The sequence below is a fragment of the Brachypodium distachyon genome, chromosome 3 (genome assembly GCF_000005505.3).
Source record: "Brachypodium distachyon strain Bd21 chromosome 3, Brachypodium_distachyon_v3.0, whole genome shotgun sequence".
NCBI lineage: Eukaryota > Viridiplantae > Streptophyta > Magnoliopsida > Poales > Poaceae > Brachypodium > Brachypodium distachyon.
This window is the reverse complement of record NC_016133.3, coordinates 126,552-149,086: the sequence shown is the minus strand read 5'-3', so window position 1 is coordinate 149,086 and position 22,535 is coordinate 126,552. Positions and strand designations below refer to the sequence as shown.

The following is a 22,535-nucleotide window of genomic DNA, read 5'->3' as shown; positions in this document are numbered from 1 at the left end:
CGCGCCGCCTCCCGGAGTACGAGGCGGAGTTCGCGGCGGTGCACGCCTTGGACCTCCGCGGCCGCCTCTGCGTCGCCGCGCACGCCTTCGACCGCCGCCTGCTCAGCTTCTGGCTCGACGCCGACGACGGCGCCACCTGGGAACTGCTCCACACCTTCTACATCGGCACCGACGAGGGAGAGGAGCATTACGACGAGCAGCTGACGGGCGCCTGGTTCGACGGGATGCTCTGCTACAGGATCAACGACCGTCTCTACAAGTACGACATTGATAGCAGCAAGAAGAAGCAATGGATGGTGATGGACGACGGCAGCAAGGTCTTGGTGTCGGCGTGGGACGAGCGGATCCGGCTGCCGGAGACGCCATGGACCGAGGACCAGCGCGGGAACGTCTACGGCGGCTACCGCCCCAGCCTGCTCTCGCCTCGCCTCGCCTTCCAGGACGATTCATTTCTTTGTGTGCTTCGTGACGAGCGGCGGCAGCAACAGCAGTTCCAGCACGATTTGCTGCATGCCATGCGATCCCGGAAACCATCATCACCGGCCAACAACAATAACAACAACAAGAGACGCCGCTCCACCGATCGCGCCGGCGGCCGGCGCCGTGCTTCCAAGAGGATCGTTGCGGCGTGCTGCCAGGAGGACGATGATGATTCGCTAGATGGCCAACACGATTTTTAACCACCCAGTTCTGCAAACAGATTTCTAAACTACTTTAAATCATCATAATTAGCCATCCCCATTCTCCTTTCTATAACGTGCTGCTGTTGATCCGAATGGTTGAGCACTCAAAAACAGACAATTTTCTTTTAAAAAAAACATACTATACAACTTCTTTTTTCAAAGAAAAGACAATTTCTCAATAGCTAAACTGAAATAATAAATACTGTCACAACCAAGAAATGGTTACAATGGTGGTGGAGAACATTTTTATCCTGACGATGTTTTTTCTTGTGAAAGTGACGTGGGCTAGGATGCGCGTTTGTGGTGTGCCTCCGTCAATTTAAGATGTGTTCGCTCTGTCGTCGGTCAGTGCCGTGTTTTCTAAAAAAAAACAGGTTTGATATTTTTTTTTTAAAAAACACACAATGGATATACGAATACGAGTGAGTGCATCTGGTAACCATATGTATGGACGGTGGATGTTTGGAGCAGACGCCATTTGAAATTGAATGCCTCTCCGTCGTTGCCAAGGCATTTTTCAATTTTCGTAGAGCGGCGGAGGGCAAATCGCCGATTCCAAACGAGAAGCGATCATGGCGGCCTCTCCGGCTCCTCCGACCACCGTCCGCCGCAACCCTCCCCGCCGCGCCAGGCCGCCCCCCACCCCTCTCCGCTCCGCCAAACCTAAACCCACCGTCTCCACCCTGCTCGACGAAGCCGCAGCAGCACCCGCTGCCGCCGACGCTCCCAGCATTTCCCCTCCTCCCCCCACTCCAACTCCCGCCAGCGCCGCCGCGTTATCCTCCTCGTCCTCGTCGCAGGACGAGCGGCTCAAGGTGTACCTCCGCATCCGCCCGCTTCCAGGCCCCGAGCGACAGCGCTGCAAGCCTAGCAGCCGCCTCCCCAACCCCAACCCCAAGGCCAAGGAACAGGCCAGGAAGCCCAGCAAGCAGCAGGACGGAGCCGGCGCCGGCGCCGGGGTCTGCCTCGTCGCCACCGGCGCCAACTCCGTCGCGCTCACCGTCCCGCAGTCCAAGCTCGTCGACCTCAAGCGCGGCCGCACCGAGGTCTTCGACGGCTTCTCCGCCGTCTTACCACCCGAATCCTCGCAGGTAAAATTAACCGGCTCGGAATCCCCCACTTTTACAACAAGCCAAACCCTTACGATTTGCATCTATTACTTCTTGGTGTTCGGCTTGCCTACGACATGGAGTTAACATAATTCACCGCAGCATTGTCTTTGTTGCTGTCGATTTTAGAGCAGACGTCTTTGTTTATCTGCCCGTCATTTAGCTAATCTTTACTCACTCTCTGCCTATGGCCCTATGCATTTGCTGACATGCTATTTATATCCTTCCGCACAGCATGATATCTTCACTGAAGTGATGAATCCGCTTGTGGATGAGTTCTTGGGAGGAAAGAGTGGCCTTCTTGTTGCAATGGGTCCGACAGGGTCTGGAAAAACGCATACCGTCTTTGGAACTCCAAGAAATCCTGGTATAGTACCACTCACGCTACAGAAAATCTTCAACATAACAGATGAAAGCGACGGTGGCAATCAACCAACAAGGTATGTATCTTTTGGCCTTTTTACTGCCCCAATGGTACACTCTACTCATGTATAGGCTTCATATAATATAACTGTCATGTGCTAGGACAGAGGCCAAATGCTGTATCTTGAATACAAATGCAAAAAATACTTCAGAAAGTAATTAAAGATGCAATGCAAGTCTATAAGTTCTGAAATTAGAAAACGGTCGATAGTTCTGGATTTCTAGCATGAACTTCGCCTTTTTAATTCATGCATGTAAACCATCCCTTGGTTTCCATATAATAACGTGGGACCTTTGTTCACCTTTTCTCAAATATCTAACATGATCTGCAAAAACAAGTCCCACGGTAGGTTTCCTACCTGTGGTGGAAGCTTTTAAATAACAACTATTACCCCGTAATGAGTTCCCTTTCACACTGGCAGATTTTTTTCCTTGTCAATGTTTGAGATACTTTGTGAAGGCAAAGGAGAACGGATTCTCGACCTACTGTCTGATGCAGCAGATCTTGTCCTCCAGCAGTCAACATCAACAACAATTAAAGGGCTTAAAGAGGTATATAGTATTACTCTGATGTCAATTCCAACGGCATGGCCATGACTTCCTTGCCGAAACTAACCTATATTTCTAACCTGATAGATGGGATTTTGGAATGGCACCTGCCATTTGACTTGCATTGTGTATCTATACTAAATAGTCTTAGTAGCATGCAATAAGTTGTTTGCTATTATTTGTTTTGCAGGTTGCCATTTCAAATTCAATGGATGCCGAGAGCTTGGTTTCACATGGTATGCTTAAGCGTAGCACAGCTGCAACAAATGCTAACAGCGAGTCAAGGCATGTTTCATGTACAAATCTTTTAACGTAATCTTTAATAATAATAAAGAACACTTTATCCTGAATACTGGGCATTGTTTTTCCATTATCTTTCCTTCCTAAGTCTCAACGCCTCTTGATTTTAGTTTCCTGTACAATTTTTTTAATGTGATCTTTAATAATAATAAAGCACACTTTATCCTGAATACTGGGCATTGTTTTTCCATTATCTTTCCTTCCTAAGTCTCAATGCTTCTTGATTTTAGTTTTTTATCTTCTTAGTTTTCAGTCACAATTCTATATGACCATTTTAAGATTAATTTAATATTGTTTTGCAGCCGATCACAGTGCATTATCACTATACGTGCCATTCCTAAAAACAATGACCTACAGAGTGAGCACCAGATCAGTGGATCTGTACTGACCATAGCAGACCTTGCCGGCGCGGAGCGAAAAAAATGTACTGGAAATAAGGTCTGTTTATCGACCACTATTACTTGTGTTGCATAGCAGTGATCATGAATGAAACCATGCCGTAACACCTTTTCTTGTACTGGATATTATCTTTTGTGTACATTGCTTCTAATCTTTCACTTGCAGGGTTCAAGGCTGTTAGAGAGTAACTTCATCAACAACACATCCATGGTTTTCGGTCTCTGTTTGAGGGTACTTCCAAATGGCTTTTCTTCTGTAGCTCTTTTTTCACAGCACATGATGCTTGCAAAATACCTTTGATTTTTTTTGCATTTACCTATCAGTTAGTTATGCCTCCTAGCTAATCATGGCTTTCTTTTCAACTTCGGTAACTGCAGGCTTTGTTAGATCATCAGAAAAAACAGAAGAAAACCTTGGAAAAACATTTCAAGAACTCATTGGTATATCTGCCGACACTATTCTCTTTTGAAATAAGCAAAGTATGCAGATCGAATCTTCTTTTTTTGTTCCTTTTGCTGGGATACTGCGAACAATCCCCATCACTTTTGTGTTCTTAATCAAGGTCCTAATGCATGTTTGACGAAGATGTTTCCTTCTGCTTAGGGATCCAACAGTCTACAAGTGTTGATCTAATAAGTAATGGGCTTAGCAGCCTATTTTGTATGTGCTCATGAGTCATATCTCTGTTCCCAACTAAGCTACTGACTTCGCATATTTGAATTATATCTTGTGCAACTTGGATTCCATGTATCTACTAGCTTGCTAATAAACATTACTCTATTTGTGCTCACTCATTTTTATACTCTTCAAACCTATTTATGCAATTGGTTTTCAAGTATAAATAGTATCACCTTTTTAACCTGAATATCATCTAATTCATCAATGGTAATAAACATAGTATTACATTGGATTTGAAATTTCGTTTTTATTCATCCTAAATATTTTGTATTTCAAAGTTGACAAGGTACTTGAGAGACTACCTGGAAGGAAGGAAAAGAATGACTCTGGTACGCCCTTCTGAGCTTAAATGATCTGTTTACCTTGTCAACAGCTTCCGAGATAACGTGCCTTACTAGTTAAAATATTTTGTTGAACATGCTTTATCCTTGGATTCTGGGATAGACATATTGTTGGATCCTGACATTGTATTTTTATTCCTACTGGCTATTGTGAATGATGTATCAATATGTTAAAAATTTCTGCCAAAGGCACATTTCGCAAGTCATTTGCAATCTGAGTGCAGCCACTGACACTACTACTCTGAGGTGTACTGTACATATTGCATACTGATTATTTAGGAGTGTACTGTATTTTAATTATTGTTTCTACTGTTTCAGATTTTGAATGTGAAACCGGGAGATGGTGATTATTCGGATACATCATTTTTACTCAGACAGGCATCTCCTTACATGAAAATAAGGTACTTCCTTTACTGCTTGACTGACACACTTTCCTTCTTTTTTTCTTCTCCCTGCCTTTTGTTGTGCTTGAGAAGAAAGGGAAGCTCACAACGGGCGTAGATATGTTAGATTGCATCTCATCTCACCAACTAGACTTTAGCCTAGTCTAATTTGCGCACTTCAATCCCATCTTAACATTTATGATATTTTCTATTAGGATCAAGTAAAAGATCTAACAGCTCGTTTGGCAACCAAGAATTCATTTCATTTGATGAAAAGGAAATGAAATCCAATTTTTGATAGGATTTCATTTGGTTGAATTTGAATTCCGGGTTAAAAAATCATGTTTGTCTACCACATGGAATTGAAGAGTGAGAGACAATTCTAGAGAAATGATGACTTTTAGAAAAGAATTGAGGCTAGTTATGGTGTGATTACATGGAACTTGAGATTGAATTCCCGTGGCCAATTCCGTGGCAACCAAACAAGTTGTTTTGTGGAATTCAAAATGAATTTTACAATTCTATGTCCAAATGATGCGTGCCAAACGTGCTGTAAAGGAGTCCTCTATTGAAATCTTTGCAATAACATATATGTGTCTGTTAGTATGTTGGTTATAGCAAACATAATTGTTATGTCAGGGAATCAGAGAAAAGGTATGGAAAAAGACCGAACCATAGTATTTTGTTCAATGAATCACCGTATAGCACGGGTGCATGTAATTTGTCATATGTAAGAGGGAATATAAGTGAGGCTGCATGGTAAATGTAAGACTGGCCTCTTGCTATTGCTTTAGCTATACATAAGCTTCTTTTTTCATTTCCTATATCGTTTTCCTCCTACGCCAGGGCTGGCCTTGCTATTTGGAAGTGCAATATTATTTTTTTGGAAAAGGAGGGGAAGTGCGATACTTGATGGCATCAATATTATGTTATACAAGAGAGCTGCTGATTTGATAGGATCTTTTGAAGTTGCCCCAAATCAAAGGAAATGTGACGAAGGAACGCCTAGCTCACTTGAGTAGGGGAGTGGATATACAATCCCACCACCTGTGTTCAAGTCCTCATGGGCTCGAATTATACTCTCCGGTCCTCCCTTACAATTTTTCATAGAGATGGGGAATGCGATGAAGGTGATAGTAGTAATACTTAGTCCAATCCTGAGGCTTTTCAAGAATGTGTTTGCCCCTAAGACAAAACTCAAATTACTTCACGTTGGCTTGTTTTATAATGTCATTCTGTCGCATTGGCAAGAAAATGTTGATACGCACACGCATATTTGTACCACTCATTGTTCATTTTATGTCCTGTTATCTTTTCAGGTACACCAGCCTTGATGATTCTTCTGATTTGGTTACCCAAAAAAGAAGTAATGCTTCCCTGATTTGCCAAGAGAATAGGAAAAAGAGGAAGGTTCATAAGCCTGAAGTCCTTACGGTACAAACTGCTGTCTGGTCTCCCAATGAGTTTAGCCCATGTAACTTATGTACTATGCAGAGCCTACAAAAATTAGTGCGATGTTGAGATGTTCGGTCGTGGTGCATGTTGATTCACAGTTCCGTTTTGGAATAATCTTTACATACCTTGGCCTGCCCCCTTATGAACTAAATGGTTAAATCTTACCATTTTGATCATATTATTGGTTTGATTAATAATTTTCCCCATATGATTCTATGATATGATTCAAAAGAACTGCTCTTGTTTTGAGAGCACGGATTGTTATATATCTTGAATGACCAATGTGCCAATTTTTATTCTTTACTTCTGAAACCTAAACCAAAGAAGCACGAAAATTGACCATAGATTTTATTGAATGCTGTAATATCACATTCTCGATCATGTTTTAATTTAACCCAACAAACATGATTTGTAGTATAGACATTTGGTATCTTAGTTGGAAATTTTAAGTGAACTATCATCTGTGTCATGTTCTGCAGGCCAAAGGAAAGGACACTATTGATAAGCCTGATGATATTGAAGTTTCTGAAAGAGGTTCTTTTTACCTGCACCGACATTTGATTTGTCTAAATATCTCATGGTTTTTGTATGGACATATTTGGGGGCTTTTACTTGTCTAGAGTTTTAGTTCTGGTCCTGTTCCTCAATCGTACTTCTTTATAATATAACTGAACATATCTTCAGCATGTTGAAGTGCCTCATATTGCAACACTTATCGAAGACTTTTTTCATACATGCGTACAGATGCGTTTCTCAATTTAGAGTTGCAAAGAGTGTCCAGAAGTGAGCAAATAATGAAGAACCTTTTCAGGACTTTATGGGCTGTTTCAAAGCAAAAGCTTTTGGTAATTTGCAGCATTTTATCTTCTTATGTATGTTTAATTGGCTGAATGTTCATCTCTTCATTATGATAAGCTCTCTGGATGGTTAATATAGTCACATACTGCTGTAATGTACTTCTCTTACAATTCATTATTGTGAATATAGTATATTTGATTGCTTTTTGTGTGTTTACAGTTGTCAACTAAATCGATAACTAGTTCGTACAAAATTTCTTTTCGTATCACCTTAACCCATGTATTTGGCTGTAGGAATCTGAGAGCGCTGCTAAAAGGACGAGAGAATTGCTCATAGATAAGGACATCCAAATTATAGAGCTGAAAAAGGAGTTAAACGACCTCAAGTCTCGTTCACACGAGAAGTTTCCAATTGCTGCAGATACCCCTGTTGAGCGAAGTGATGCTGTAACCGTTAGTCAAGCTGCTCTAAGCTCGGTTTCTCAATCTGATCAAACTGAGCGGGGATCTAGTGACGCTGCATTAGATGCTGTCCATGTAAGTTGAGAAAACTTCAAGTTATAATGCTTGACTTTTGCTGTTCTATGTTATACTGTTTTATATCTGCATGATGAATGGCTTGGAAACTGGGGGTGTTTTTCTGCTATGTCATGCAATAGTCAAATAAACATGTTTTAGAATTAGAACTCTATAGGCAAATCATCATATCTCCTTGCTCATGTGTATTTTTTCCTGTCTCTTCTCATAGAATCTTCTGCTCTGCTTTATACAGTACTTCTGCCTCAATAGCGAGCATCTACCTCCCTGTTAAGACTATATTTCAATATTGTATGCCATATAATGCAATTAGTAAATTTTTAAGTCATAGCTTACAACTACCTGTCGCACAAACTGCCGTGAGTAGCATAGTGTGTTCCTGTTGCTCATGTAGGGTGTATGCTCTATGTTGTATGGCTTTAATGAAATGATGCGCAAACACTTGTTTTCACGTTTTCTGAAAAAGCCATATCATTGGCAAAAGCTGATACAGATGCGGTCGGAACTTTCTTCCTAATATACTTTTGTTTGTTCTACAGTTGAGCACCGAATCAGCAGTGTATGTAGAGTTGTTTCATGTTGCATTTAAACGTGGCTCTTGTGCCAACAAATTTAAGGGTGTTCTCTAGACCATAATCAAAACTCAAAAGTACTACATACTATATTGGCATCTTTTTTTACTTTATTTTTCTCTTATTCAGATAGTTGCACAAGTGGTTGACAAGGAACCGGGCAGTTCTGGGAGTTGCTCTGAGCAAATACCTGCACATGACGCTGGTGTAGCACATGCAACCAGTCACTTGGACCACCCATCTGATCGAAGCTTTGCAGGTTGATTATATTTCTCTGTTTCTTCTTGCTGGGTAATAACCTGGTAACGTCCACAGGAATTATGTATCATACTTATAATGGCGTGCAAATTGGATGTCCACTTTGTGGTGTGACTGCTCTTAAACTGGCAGACAACAACTGAAATACAAGTATAATTTCTGTAGAACTTCATATTCTTCCATGTATGAAGAGTGAACAGGCCAGCCTGTCCCAGTTTTCTGTTTGTGGCAAGAAAGCTCCTGTGGAACAAAGTGAAGAAGCGTTAAGCAACAATATAAAAGTGGAGGATATTCAACACAATGCTGATATAGAAGGTTCAAACTTATTTATTATGCGTGTTATTCTGTTGGCACTGATGCATTTTTCTTAAAATTTTACTCGATCTTTGTACAGCAATGAAGCATCATGATTGTCCAAGTTTCTCTCAGCAAGCGATCTCTGCGGTGGTTGACGTTAGCTCCAATCAGCCTTTCTTAGAGTTGCAAGGGATGGTACGTAATCATCTAATACTTTCATTTTTGTCTACCTATGTGACTCAAAAGAAAAAATAGTTCACTATATGTTTTTTGGATTGTTCATAGTATTCTACGGTCGCATCTATTGATTCTCCATTTATGCTTTGGAGTTTTCTTTCTCGTTTGGGGTTGACAGCAGGGGTTGGTCATGATGGCACGGCGATGCATATTGTATTCTCTCTTTGGTAGTGTGCTCCACCAAAACTTTAACATATCAATCCCTTTAAAACTGTAGGGAAGCAAGATAGTTACCACATCATTAGTTTATTCATGTATCTCAGGACGATTCATCCTTGCATGTAACTCGAGTCATGCTGTCGTAAAATTCTTCGTATCTGTTTCTGCTAGGACTAAGAACAGTTGATAGGGAATATGACATATCGCTTATTCTTTTTTTCCCTCTTGTTCAGGGTGCTGTTCAGCAGAATCCTGAAGAACCGGTGTGCGAGTCCGACTTGAATGATCATGGAGACTCAGGAGACATGCTTCCACATGTGCTGAATGAAAGGGAATCCCAGATGGAGGCTTCAGTAGTAAGTTCTTTAATCACTTGGTGTCTAGTCTCAGGTTTCGATAGTAAGTTCTTTAATCACTTGGCGTCTAGTCTGACAGCTCAATCAATAGTAAGTTCTTTAATCACCATTACCAAATATGGGGCGAAAACCTAGACGCCGCTGATTACATTCGGCTGGGATTTAAAATGCTAGGAAACCAACAGAAACAGGCGCTCTATCCTTTTGTTTTGTTTTTCTGAAATGGAGGGAAATTTCCCCCGGCCTCTATCTTTTTGTTTGGTTCTGCTGATTGAGCTGTGTTTGCTTATGGTCAAGGTTCTAAGTAAGGATGACCGTGAGGCTGAGGGGGTTAGAGATAAAAAGGAGGACCTTTGTGCTTCTAGGCCATGCAAGACAAAGAAAACTACAAGGTGATTCTTTTTCCAAACCCAGAAGGGATGATAAAATAAAAGAAAATTGACCTGTGAGTGTGATTTGGTGAAGCAGGAGATTGCGGCCAGTAGCAGGTATGATGCTGAAAGAATTCAGTGGCACTGAATTGGATGCTGCTGCGGATACCAAGAAGGTGCTGATAGTCTCTCTCAAGAGTATATAGTAGTATGGTTTTGACTTTTGAGCATGTGTCTGATTCTTTCCTAATTCCTGGGTAATGTTTTCTCCGATCCATAATAAGTGTCTCGGATTCGGATTTAGTACAATTTTGACACTTATTATGGATCGGTGGGAGTAACTAATAATATTCTTCTTATTGTTGTTTGTTAATGTTAATGATAATAATGCAGCAAGGAGGAGGAGGGGAGGCAGGTGCTGGGAGATCGGACAAGCTTATTCGGCTACTGAAATCCCGTCCAGAAAGCATAATGAATCGCCGTAGCTGATGAATAGAGTATTGGTAGATATAGTTGGCCTCTCTCCAGTTTCTTTTCCTTTTGGTTAGAGGATGCCACGACAGTGATTTTGTCTTTTGGTGTTTCTGCTTGTCCCACCGCTGGTTTTGTATCACGAAAGAAATCCAACTTACCTCCTTAGTCATGTGGAAGTGCCAATATATAGTAGAGAACACGAACTTCAAATGTGTTCGCCAGGAATAATATGGTGACGTTAGACTTATCTTAGCAACGACATATATTGCTGACATGAAAGACAGAGCATAAAAATGAGCCTCCTTTTACTAAGAGATAACCTCTTTTTTTATAAAAAAAATAAGACAGTACTAAATCTATTATTTGCATTTGTGTAATTAATTTTTTATTCAGGTATTAATTGGAAGATATCACAACAGGAGATAACCTATTATATAAGACGTCATTAATTTATTTATCCCCTAATTCATTTATTTATTTATTCATGTATTACTCTTATCGATAAAGAATACACAAACATTTTTCTTATCGGTCTTTCCTTCTCCTTTTTTGCTTGTCCATGTTTTGTGTGTGTAAACCCTTGGCCGAATCGTGCCGCCTTCGCAATAAGCCAATACATTTTTAGTGTCCTAGAACAAAACAATTTTTTTCAAGTTACATGCTTCCCGTCTTTTTTTTTGAGGAATGAGAATGCAGCGAGAGGTTCGTTAGGGCATGTACATTGGGGTGACGTCAGTCTTCTCTTAGCGATGCCACATAGGATAAAATCTGATGTGAAAGAGAGAGAAACGAAGAAAAGACACACGCCTTCTCTTAATTAAGAGATGATCTCTTCACAAGAATGATAAGGCAAAGACAAGGCAATTTTACCATTGTACTAGATTTCACATTTTCTTAGCATTTATTTAGTTAATTTTATTCATGTAAACATAAATTCTAAGATAGAACACCAAGAGATAACCCATTGTACAACATGTTTTGTTGTCTTTTTTAATTGACGTGAATGCCTAAGATAAAGCAATCTTATCAACCATGGTACATGCCATTGACACCTTGGCCTTGTTATTGCGTAGATCATTATTACCATGGAACCGAAAAAGAAGAACGGGAAAGGAATGCCGGTCGGGACGTCATCATCCCCTTTGCTTCATCGGGTTAACCCCCCCAAAATCCCCAAATCCCTCGCCATTAGGGATCCCGGAATGCCGGTCGGGACGTCATCATCCCCTTTGCTTCATCGGGTTAACCCCCCCCAAAATCCCCAAATCCCTCGCCATTAGGGATCCCTCGGCCAAAATTCCCCAAATTCATTCATCCCCCAGCCTCTGGACTCTGCTTCTTCTTCTTGAGACTGCTCAATCGATCCAATCCTCCCGGCGAGGATCCGGCGATCCATCAGCCATCCCCACCTCGCCGCAGATCCAGCCGTACGGGCATCGATGTGTCCGCTCGCCGTCTAGGCACCCCCCTGCCCCAGCGCGCCCGCCGCTTGTATGGAAACACGCAGCCGCAAGCGCGCCGCCGCCTCCTCCTCCTCGGCCTCCAGCTCCTCCTCCAAGCGCGCTCGCCCCACCCTCGCTCCCCGCGCCGCCCGCCGCTCCTCCTCCGCCGCCGCCGCTGCGCAAGCGCTGCCCATGGACCCCTCCCCGTCCTCCCGCCGCCGGGCCCGCGCCGCCGCCGCCGCCGCCCAAGCCGCTGACAAGGGCAAGGACCCGGACCCTTCCTCCACCTCCAACCCCTCGCCCCCGGCGCCCCTCCCCAACGATGACGAAGACGACGACTCCGCCGCCCCCTTCCCGCCCTCCTTCACTTCCGCCAGCACCGCGCTCCAGGGACTCCTCCGCAGGCTCGGCGCCGGCCTGGACGACCTCCTCCCGGGCTCCGCCGCTGCAGCTGCAGCGTCCTCTTCCACCACCTCCGCCCAGCTCAAGAGGATCCTCGCCGGCCTGCAGGCCGAGGGCGACGAGTCGCGCCAGCTCAGCTCCCTCATGCAGCTCTGCGAGATGCTCTCCATCGGCACCGAGGACTCGCTCGCCGCCTTCCCGGTCGACGCCTTTGTGCCCCTCCTTGTTGGACTGCTTGGCCGTGAGGAGGCCGCTGGCGGCGCCAGCCCCGATGTCATGCTGCTTGCTGCCCGCGCCCTCGCCAACCTCGTCGACGTCCTCCCGTCGGCCTGCTCGTCTGTAGTGCACTATGGGGCTATTCCATGTTTCTGTGCCCGGCTTCTCACAATCGAGTATATGGACCTCGCTGAGCAGGTACATGCTAATATCTTCCTCTCCAATTTTTATCCTAGCCCATCATCTTAAAGCCTCCAGTTGATTCTGCTGTTGCACGCCATCCGCTGAGTGCTAATTTTGTAAAATGTTGCATATAATTTAGCACCCAGCAAGATGGTTAGAGTGCGTAGCTAAGCATTTTGTTGTCGTGGATCATGGATGTTCCAACTCGAGTTGTAATCTTGGTAGATTTGTTTGACAAACTAACATATCTCATTTGCCCCCCTCATGCATGCCCTTGATAAGATACTAACAACTACTCTTATCTGTTTTCTTTGTCATGCTCTTAGTCTCTGCAAGCTCTTAGGAAGATTTCTCTGGAGCATCCCACTGCATGCTTGAGAGCTGGTGCACTAATGGCTGTCCTATCATATCTCGACTTCTTCTCCACTGGTGTTCAGGTATTTCTTTGAATTCAACTCTAATTTTTTTTCAAGTTATCACATCATTTTTCTTAGATTCATACAACATACACCTCTTCTCCATTTTACTTCAGTTCTGTTCCTCTGTATTCTGTGCGCGCGCTATCTGCTTCTACTTACTACCTTTGTCTCCTTGGCGGACATGCTTCTAGAGAGTAGCATTGTCTACTGCTGCTAATATTTGCAGGAAACTGCCATCTGATGCATCTGAGTTTGTCATGGAAGCTGTACCGTTGCTCACTAATCTCCTACACCACCATGACTCTAAGGTGCCTTTGAAGTCCAAGCCTCCGACCTATGTACTTTTTATTGTGAAACAATACCAATCCTACCAGGGTATACATTTGTTTCAACTTTTGTTTATGCACATTCCAGGTACTAGAGCATGCTTCTGTTTGTTTAACACGCATTGCAGAGGCTTTTGCTCACTATCCAGAAAAGTTGGATGAGTTGTGCAATCATGGGTTGGTTGCACAAGCCGCTAGCTTGGTATCCATCAGCAACTCAGCTGGCCAGACATCGCTGAGTACATCGACGTATACGGTATACATGAATATGTTTTGTTATTCTTCCCTGTTGTTTACTTGGGTCCTTTTTGTAATCTTGTTAAGTTTGGATTGGCCATCCTTTCAGGGTTTAATCCGTCTTCTCTCAACATGTGCAAGTGGATCTCTGTTGGCAGCCAAAACACTTCTTCTTCTTGGCATTAGTGGCACTATTAAAGACATTCTTTCAGGGTCTGGTTTGGTTGCTGGAACATCAGTGGCCCCAGCTATGTCAAGGCCTGCTGATCAGGTGATTGCATCTATCACTGGTTTTACTATTCTGTGGTGCTAGATTTATGACTAGTTTTTACCATCTTTAGTAAGATCCAGTTCATATGTATTATTGTAACTTGACTGGAGCAAATCATGTTCAGCAATGCTCCATAAATTACACAATTTTCACAAAATTGAAAAGGGCTTGTGTAATTATACATGCCATCAAGCAGCCACATCCCACATGTGTATTTTTCTTGAGGACTAAAGGCAGGTCCTTGTGTAGTAAACTGGTCCACAGTTGTCGTGATAATTAACGTGCAGTTTATCATCCTAAATAAATCAGTCAAGCAACAAGGACATGTTCTAAGAACATTAATGGCCCACGCATATAGCTACCATCCCTGTTTGAGTCATCCTGCATCAAGTCCTTTGAGATGTTTTAAGGATGCTCTGGAGGGGATATGAATCTGCAAGTAAGATAGTAAATTGTCTATCCTATGTGATCATGTGTAGTAGTGATTTAAAAGAATTTTATATTTTTTTGGGTATAAATGTATAATGTTGTCTGCAGCTACTACTTCTCTCACTTAATTGCTCTATATATGTGCACGCTTTCTTGTGCTGATGGTGTTCATAAATTTTCCTTTAACCCTGCAGATGTTCGAGATTGTGAGCCTTGCTGATGATCTGCTTCCACATTTACCTGTGGGGATAATTTCTCTACCAACACACTGTCGTGTATTCGTTAAAGGCTCTTCTGCAAAGAAATCTGCTTCCGCCAAACAAGATGGGGCTGGTTCAACAGAAAATGAAAGGTCAGGCCATGAGAGTCTATTACGTGAGCACCCTGAACTTCTACAACAGTTTGGTATGGACTTATTACCCGTAATGACACAGGTGTGTGCCCATTTTCTTCTCTTGTTGATGAGTTGTAACTATATTTCTTTAGACATACTTTTGGTTCTCATACTTGACAACTTCTGGTATTGGACAGGTGTATGGTTCAAGCGTAAATGCACCAATACGTCATAAGTGCTTATCTATTATTGGTAAATTAATGTGCTATAGCTCTGCTGAAATGATCCAGACACTCCTTGGCACAACAAACATATCCAGGTGCTGATACAAGTTTCTATATTGGATTATTATTCGTTTCTTCTAGATAATGGTTTCAGACATTTGGGAGCTACCATTTGTCATGCCGCCTCAATAGATAATTTGTTTTTCTATTCCTTACCGAGTTATACAAAATTTTCCTTTCAGCTTCCTAGCAGGCATTCTTGCTTGGAAAGATCCACAAGTGCTGATTCCTGCTCTTCAGATAGCAGAAATTATGATGGAGAAACTTCCAGAGACGTTTTCGAAGTTGTTTGTGAGGGAAGGTGTTGTTCATGCTGTGGAGGCACTTATATGTTCGGAATCCTCAAATACAGTTCCTCCGGTATCACAACAGGACAAGGATTGCGATCCTGTTATGTCCGCACGCCCCAGACGACAACGCCGGCGCGGAGGTGCTGCACCTACAGATAACAATTCGTTAGATGTATCAAATGTTTCCAATTCTGGGATTTCCAGCTCATCACCAACCTCCACAGAAGTTCCAGTCACCAGTCTCCGTTTTGAAGTTAGTGGTCGCGCAAAGTCATTTAAAGATAAATACTTCCCTTCTGACCATGGTTCGAGTGATATTGGAGTCACTGATGACCTTCTTAAACTGAGAACTCTGTGTGCAAAGTTGAATACTGCAACCGACAGTGTAGTAACAAAAGCCAAAGGGAAATCAAAAGCCTTGAGTGCTAATCATTATGACTTCTCGAATGATGTGGAGGAACAGTTAGACCTGATAGTAACCGAAATACTTGCTGAGCTAAGCAAAGTTGATGGTGTTTCCACATTCGAGTTCATTAGAAGTGGAGCAGTTGCAGCATTTCTTGACTATTTGTCGTGTGGGACATTTGGAAAGGAAAGGGTATCTGAAGCAAACCTTCCAAAGCTTCGCCAGCAGGTGCTCAGGCGATACAAATTCTTCATATCTGTTGCCCTTTCTGTTGATCACGGAAGGAACGAAACTCCAATGACACTTTTGGTCCAAAAACTGCAAAGTGCTTTCTGTTCATTGGAACGTTTCCCTGTTGTGCTCAGCCAGTCTAGCAGAATTGGTACTGGAGGCTCCCGTCTGACCTCAGGTCTTGGTGCTCTGTCTCAACCCTTCAAGTTGCGTCTGTGTCGTGCTCAAGGCGAAAAATCACTTCGGGATTATTCATCAAATATTGTACTTATTGATCCCTTTGCAAGTCTAGCAGCTGTTGAAGAATTTCTTTGGCCCAGAGTTCAGCGCAGTGAGGCTGCTTCCAAACCTATAGTCCCATCTGCAAATTGTTCTGAATCTGCTGTACCTGGAACTACCGCTGGTGCGTTATCAACACCTGCATCAGCTCAATCTGCCCGTTGTCCGACGACAAGATCAAAGTCGTCTGCTGCAAGTAGTGGCACATCTAATAAGGAGTCCCTGGAGGAAAGCAGTAGTACTGCCAAGGGAAAAGGCAAAGCTGTTCTAAAACCAAGCTCGAGCTCGGCTGAACCAAAGGGGCCCAATACAAGGAATTCTACTCGCAGAAAAGCTGCTTTAGAGAAAGATTTGGAAATGAAGCAAACACATGGTGACAGTACTTCTGAGGTATGATTTTTTTTGCACTCCACTTGAACGTTATAACTCCCCAAAAAGGGTACAGTTGTCTTTTTAGTGAAGCTCTGCATAATATTCAAGTGCACATTCCGTCTAAGTTAGGATATTCGAAAATGAGGAAGATTGGGTGAATAATAATAATAAGTTATAAAGGATGAGTTCAGAAGGATTTATAAAGAAAAGGATAATATCCCTTCGTTCTCATGTAGTTGTGTTTGAACCGGAAGCTTTTGGAGGTGCTAGATCAGACATTGAACTAGATCTTTAAATTATTTCTTTCATCTTGATTTGGTAGCAAACGAAAGTTGTCTGCGAATGTAAGAAGAACTTATATACTCCCTCCAGTCGGAATTACTTGTCGAAACATTACATGTATCTAGACGCTTTTTAAACATAGATACATCCATATTTGGGCAAATTTGAGACAATATGGGTCGGAGGGAGTACATCCTGTTGGACATCGGCAAGATCTCCTACTGAAGGCACCAAGGGGAACTTACTGCCCAAAAAAGAGATACACCCCAGTACCTTTCAACCTTTCATATCTGACTCAGGGTTGTCCATTGGCACAAACATTTAAGTAATCTGCGAGCAATGTGCCATGCACTGGGACCATCTTTTGTTTAAATTTGTCATGATATACGAGTGTGATTATATCATTATGTATTGCGATGGATGTTTAGCTGCACTGGGACCTAGCTAAGTAATACTTTTCTATTCTGTTATGTGCAGGATGAGGATCTTGACACATCTCATATTGAGATTGATGATGCTTTAATGATTGATGATGATGACATTTCAGAAGATGAAGATGATGATCATGAGGTGATTTTTTCAAAGTTTTATTCCTTTCCATTTCCTTTCATGTGGCCATGATACAATTTAGAGCCAATCTGGCCTATTTTAAGCTAGGGATTACACCAAGTGTAAGTCTGGGCTAGACAGCTATCTGCATCTTTCCTGCAAATTTGATCGTTTGCCCCACTTCACTTTGCACTTTGATGATTTGCCCCGCCCTGTGTCACTTACATGTGGGGTATGGGGCCACCTGTAAGTGAGACAGGGACAGGGCAAATGATCAAAGTCCAAGTAAAGTGGGGGAAATGATCAAATCCCCCGCCTTTGTTACAACCACTGCATTTGTTTTCTCTGTGGATGAGTTACTTAGATATGAGTCATCCACAGAGAAAACAAAGGCAGTGGGGGTCACTTAAAATGTAAACTAGTTTATGGAGATTATATGCTGCAAGATGCTAAAATCGTTCGGCCTGCTTTAAGATCCTATTCTAGGCATATAAAGTTCTTAGTTGGACTATCCTGAAGATTGTTTACTTCTTTCAGCCTCTAAATAAATAAACTTGTTGAGATTCTCAGGTTCTCCAAGAGGGGTCTCTTCCTATTTGTGTTCAAGATGGGGTGCATGATGTGAAATTGGGTGACACTGATGATTCTAATGTTGGTTCAGCAAGTGATAACCAGGCACATCCATCATCTGGTTCCAGTGCTCGAAACATAATGAGCAGGGGAGCAAATGCTGCTGAATTTCGAAGTGCAAGTACCTTCGGGTCACAAGGTGCAATGTCATTTGTTGCTGCGACAATGGCTGGGCTGACTTCTGGTGGCAGCCGTGGTGTTAGAGGCAGTCGGGATCGCCGTGGCCTGTCACTTGGAGGTAGCATGAATCAACAGAACAAACTTATATTTATGGCTGGTGGGAAGCAGCTTAGCAAAAATTTGACCGTATATCAAGCTATCCAACGTCAGCTGATGCTTGATGAGGATGATGAAGAAAGGTTCAATGGATCTGACTTGCCAAATGATGGAAACCGCTTCTGGGGTGATGTGTTCACAATAACTTACCAGAAGGCTGATAGCCAGGTTGAGAAGGGATCCCAAGGTGGTTCCACCTCATTGCACCCAAAATCAGATTCTTGCAGATCTATTTCTGAAACACGTAGGGTTTCTCTTCTTGATAGCATCTTACAAGGAGAACTTCCATGTGATCTTGAGAGAACAAATTCAACTTACAGCATTTTGGCGCTGTTACGTGTATTAGAGGGGCTGAACCAGTTGTCCCCACGTTTAAGAGCACAGGCAGCAGCTGATGATTTTGCTGAGGGAAAAATCGCTACCCTGGATGAGCTATATGAAACTGAAACCAAGGTGCCTTCAGAAGAATTTGTCAATAGTAAGTTGACACCGAAGCTTGCTCGGCAAATGCAGGATGTTCTGGCACTCTGTAGTGGAAGTTTACCTTCTTGGTGTTATCAGATGACCAAAGCATGTCCGTTCCTCTTTCCCTTTGAAACAAGGAGGCAGTACTTCTATTCCACAGCTTTTGGGTTGTCCCGTGCATTGAATCGCCTTCAGCAACACCAGGGTGATAATCACAACTCTGGTAGTGAAAGAGAGGTCCGGTTTGGCAGGTTACAGCGCCAGAAAGTTCGTGTTTCCCGTAACCGTATTCTGGATTCTGCTACAAAAGTTATGGAGATGTTCTCTAGTCAGAGAGCTGTTCTTGAGGTGGAATACTTTGGCGAGGTTGGGACGGGGCTGGGTCCTACTTTGGAGTTTTATACTCTTTTGGGTCATGAACTACAAAGTGCTCGCCTGGGATTATGGAGATCTAGTTCACCATATGGTTCAGAAATGGAAATTGATTGGAGCGGTATGGTCCATGTGAATTCTGAAGAAGAGTTGCCAGGAAAGGAGCTTGACTCAGATTTTCCTGATGACCGCAGGCATCTTATACAAGCTCCTCTTGGATTATTTCCTCGCCCTTGGCCATCTGATGTTGATGCCTCGGAGGGTAGCAGATTCTTCAAAGTCATCGAATATTTCCGCTTAATCGGTCGGGTTATGGCAAAAGTTTTGCAAGATGGAAGGCTTTTAGATTTGCCTTTATCTACTGCGTTTTATAAGCTCATACTTGGACAAGTGAGTACAGATCCTTTTATTCCTGAAAGCAGTTTCTTTTCATTTTCTTATGGTTTTTGTCAATTTTAGCGGAAATTTCTGGATTCATTATTCCCCTGATCCCTCCTTGCTATGCATACCACTACATGATAACACTAGCATCGGCCACAGACAAGCTCAGCCCAACACTCCTCAAGATGGATGATATCTATCTATCATTCCCATCTTTTTACAAGCTAAAATACATTTCTTGAGTCCCACACTGTTGGTTAGGCCATCTGTTACAACAGTTGAGTTTACATGGTTTAAATGTATAACACTCTCATCTAGCTTCTCCTTAATAAAGAGACGTTCGATCTCTGCATGCTCTGTTTACATGTTGGACTGGGTTGGGTATGCTGAGAGCTGTCTTATTACTCCCTCTAGTTCAAAAACATGACGATTTGGACATTGGCACCGCCTTCAAAATGTAACTTTGCACACCGCAAGCACCTCTCTTCCTTCCCTTCCAATCATCCGCAATCAGCCCTGACCTAAGAACACAGCACCATCTCTGTTTGTCTGCACTTCTCGCAGAGATTAATGGATAGCAAGTCTGCAGCTGCAGCTCCTTTTCTTCCAGCTGCAAGCCATGGGCAGCATTTTCCCGTACGCGTGAGCTCACTTAGCTCTCTCCCTTCACCACCACATGCAGCTGGGCACCAGCAATCCCAATGCAGCAGACCGGCAACTTGTTGGACTCATGCGCACGACCAGACGCCACCTCGGCACCTGTGGTTCTTGGAACCGTGCAGGCTTACTTTGCCTGTTGCACAAACTCGGTCTATTGCTCAGGTCACCACTGAAGCACTGCTCCATGGACAGCGGCCCCTCGCATGAGCACTCTGGTACTTTACATATATAGTAGTATGGGCAAGTAGGCCACAGAATACACACTCACACAAGCCCAACCCAACAGTTGTTCTACTTGAGTTTGTTATTCTGTATTTTCTTCCATTTTCAGCGTCTAATGCACGAATGATTTCTATTCATCAGGAGCTTGATTTGTTTGACATTATCTCGTTTGATGCTGAGCTTGGAAAGACACTGCAAGAAATGCAAGTTCTTATTGAACGCAAGAGGTTCCTTGAATCCACTTCTGGCAGAAATCAGCTGCAAGTTACGGACTTGTGTTTCCGTGGAACTCCTGTCGAAGACTTGTGTTTAGATTTTACTCTTCCGGGTTTTCCTAATTATGTTCTTAAAGAAGGCAAGCAAAACACAATTGTAAGTGATGTGTTTATCTCAGTGATTTTGTGTTTGCATTTGCACTCTTTTTTGTGGGGGCTAATGAAGAGTGCTACTTTCCTGTAGGTTAATATCCACAACCTGGAGGAGTATGTTACTTTGGTAGTGGATGCGACAATCAAGTCAGGGATAATGAAGCAGGTTGAAGCATTTAGATCAGGTTTCAGCCAGGTATGACCCTATTTTCTTTGCTTCTCGATTCCTTTTTAACCATTTTGTAGATGTTCAGAGACTCGATCATTTTGCACCAATTCTTCTTGTATACTTGTCTATTTTAGGTCTTTGATATCTCATCCCTCCAAATATTTTCACCTCAAGAGCTTGACTATCTTCTATGTGGTCGTCAAGAAATTTGGGAGGTAATGCTTGGTCTCTCCCTCTTGATTTCAGTTGTATTTGGTTACATTTTAACTGAACTAGGCTGCATTGCTGCAGCCGGAATCCCTGGTGGATAACATAAAATTTGATCACGGGTATACTGCTAAAAGTCCTGCAATTATAAATGTAAGCGCATCCCTACCTCCGTTTATTTGAATGTGACCTTTAATCTGAATATGGCCTTCAAATAAGTTTAATCCATTCGTTGATCGTCTTCCTCTTCTTGTTTGTAGCTACTTGAGATCATGGTTGAATTTACCCCGGATCAGCAGCATGCATTCTGCCAGTTTGTAACTGGCGCTTCTCGGCTTCCACCTGGTGGTCTAGCTGCCCTTAGTCCCAAGCTTACTATTGTTCGGAAGGTGCTTTTGTTTGTTTATGTTGACATATTCTGTTGTAACTTATTCGTATTTATGTATCGTGACCTTTTCTTTTTGTTTCTTAACTTGGTGTTGCGTTTGATTCAGCACCCTTCGAGCGGAGTGAATACATCAAATGCAACTGGCGCAACAGAAGCTGCAGATGATGATTTGCCTAGTGTCATGACGTGTGCTAACTATCTTAAATTGCCCCCGTATTCCACAAAGGTAGGGTTCCATTCTTTGGTACAAAGCAGGTTTAAAATGCGCTTCTGTATTCCGTTAATTTGTTGGGCATATTACTTGCTGCAGGAAATTATGCGCAAGAAGCTGCTTTACGCCATCCTAGAAGGCCGTGGATCATTTGATCTTTCATAAGCTGATAACTAACATACAGGGCTCAGCATCGGGTGCCCACCAATTTTATCCAAAATTAGTTTCTTCGTTGCATATGTAATAACATAGATTGAGGTTACCAGCCGCTCTGCAGAAATCTTGAAGGTGAGGGTGCTAATACGTAATGTTCTATTTGTTATATATTTTTCAGTTCGGCGTGTTTTTGGTCTCTTTTTCAAACATTATTATTTATGATTTTGGTTTTCAGTTGAATTTGCTGAAGTAGCGAGCACCGACGAGAGTATCATGAGGAGGAGCACCTTTCAAGTACGTGTAAATAAAAAAAAAGGAGCAATAGCTATATACGTTTGTGTTCGTTGGTGTTACCCTATACATGGATCGATTGAGGACGTTGTCTTATTGTTAGCAAATCTTGTACATGTGTAATTCAATAAATGCGCTCTAGTGTACTTCGGGAATCTTTTGCCTGGTTTGTGAATGTAAACTCCACATATGTTCAGTCGGACATTATTTTCTACCGTTAAATTGATTACGTGGGCATACATTTCTAATGCTTTCGGATTGAACATACAATAGGTGTCCCGAAACGTGAAAATTGCACTTGGTACCATAAATGTTTGTGGGAAATGGCTAGTTATGCACCGAATGTCGCGATTCGTCTGAATGCCTAGTTCATAAAAACCACCGAAACGGTGACCGTGAAAATCAACAA

General features: G+C 42.7%; 2 protein-coding genes across 3 annotated transcripts; both read left to right on the top strand.

Moving 5' to 3' along the window:
• The first annotated feature begins 1,152 nt into the window (after nt 1-1,152).
• Nucleotides 1,153-10,690, top strand: LOC100833292 (kinesin-like protein KIN-6). 2 transcript variants are annotated; one of them, XM_014900130.2, is made up of 20 exons: nt 1,153-1,774; nt 2,027-2,232; nt 2,638-2,767; nt 2,955-3,049; nt 3,367-3,502; nt 3,629-3,694; nt 3,841-3,903; nt 4,420-4,470; nt 4,801-4,883; nt 6,185-6,299; nt 6,800-6,854; nt 7,065-7,165; nt 7,412-7,654; nt 8,356-8,485; nt 8,650-8,799; nt 8,879-8,976; nt 9,411-9,533; nt 9,831-9,925; nt 9,999-10,080; nt 10,298-10,690. In XM_014900130.2, the coding sequence occupies exons 1-20, from the start codon at nt 1,256-1,258 to the stop codon at nt 10,391-10,393; spliced, it is 2,637 nt and encodes an 878-aa protein (XP_014755616.1). In that variant the 5' UTR covers nt 1,153-1,255; the 3' UTR covers nt 10,394-10,690. The 2 variants fall into 2 exon arrangements, with proteins under 2 accessions (XP_014755616.1, XP_010233646.1); XM_010235344.3 differs by having other exon boundaries at nt 1,154-1,774; nt 10,002-10,080.
• Nucleotides 10,691-11,566: 876 nt separating this feature from the next.
• LOC100826048 (E3 ubiquitin-protein ligase UPL3) lies at nt 11,567-22,374 on the top strand. Its single transcript, XM_003573382.4, has 18 exons — nt 11,567-12,636; nt 12,948-13,058; nt 13,232-13,348; nt 13,455-13,622; nt 13,713-13,874; nt 14,498-14,737; nt 14,835-14,956; nt 15,104-16,517; nt 17,259-17,351; nt 17,901-19,463; nt 20,478-20,708; nt 20,796-20,900; nt 21,008-21,088; nt 21,165-21,233; nt 21,341-21,469; nt 21,575-21,694; nt 21,779-21,967; nt 22,071-22,374. The coding sequence occupies exons 1-17, from the start codon at nt 11,872-11,874 to the stop codon at nt 21,842-21,844; spliced, it is 5,556 nt and encodes a 1,851-aa protein (XP_003573430.2). The 5' UTR covers nt 11,567-11,871; the 3' UTR covers nt 21,845-21,967; nt 22,071-22,374.
• The last annotated feature ends 161 nt before the right edge of the window (nt 22,375-22,535 follow it).

Coding starts and splice junctions, on each gene's coding strand:
- LOC100833292 (XM_014900130.2), top strand. CDS start 1,256: ATGGCGGCCTCTCCGGCTCCTCCGACCACCGTCCGCCGCAACCCTCCC. Junction 3,695..3,840: donor TTTTCGGTCTCTGTTTGAGG/GTACTTCCAAAT, acceptor CGGTAACTGCAG/GCTTTGTTAGATCATCAGAA. Junction 7,166..7,411: donor TTTCAAAGCAAAAGCTTTTG/GTAATTTGCAGC, acceptor ATTTGGCTGTAG/GAATCTGAGAGCGCTGCTAA.
- LOC100826048 (XM_003573382.4), top strand. CDS start 11,872: ATGGAAACACGCAGCCGCAAGCGCGCCGCCGCCTCCTCCTCCTCGGCC. Junction 16,518..17,258: donor ATGGTGACAGTACTTCTGAG/GTATGATTTTTT, acceptor TGTTATGTGCAG/GATGAGGATCTTGACACATC. Junction 21,470..21,574: donor AGCTTACTATTGTTCGGAAG/GTGCTTTTGTTT, acceptor CGTTTGATTCAG/CACCCTTCGAGCGGAGTGAA.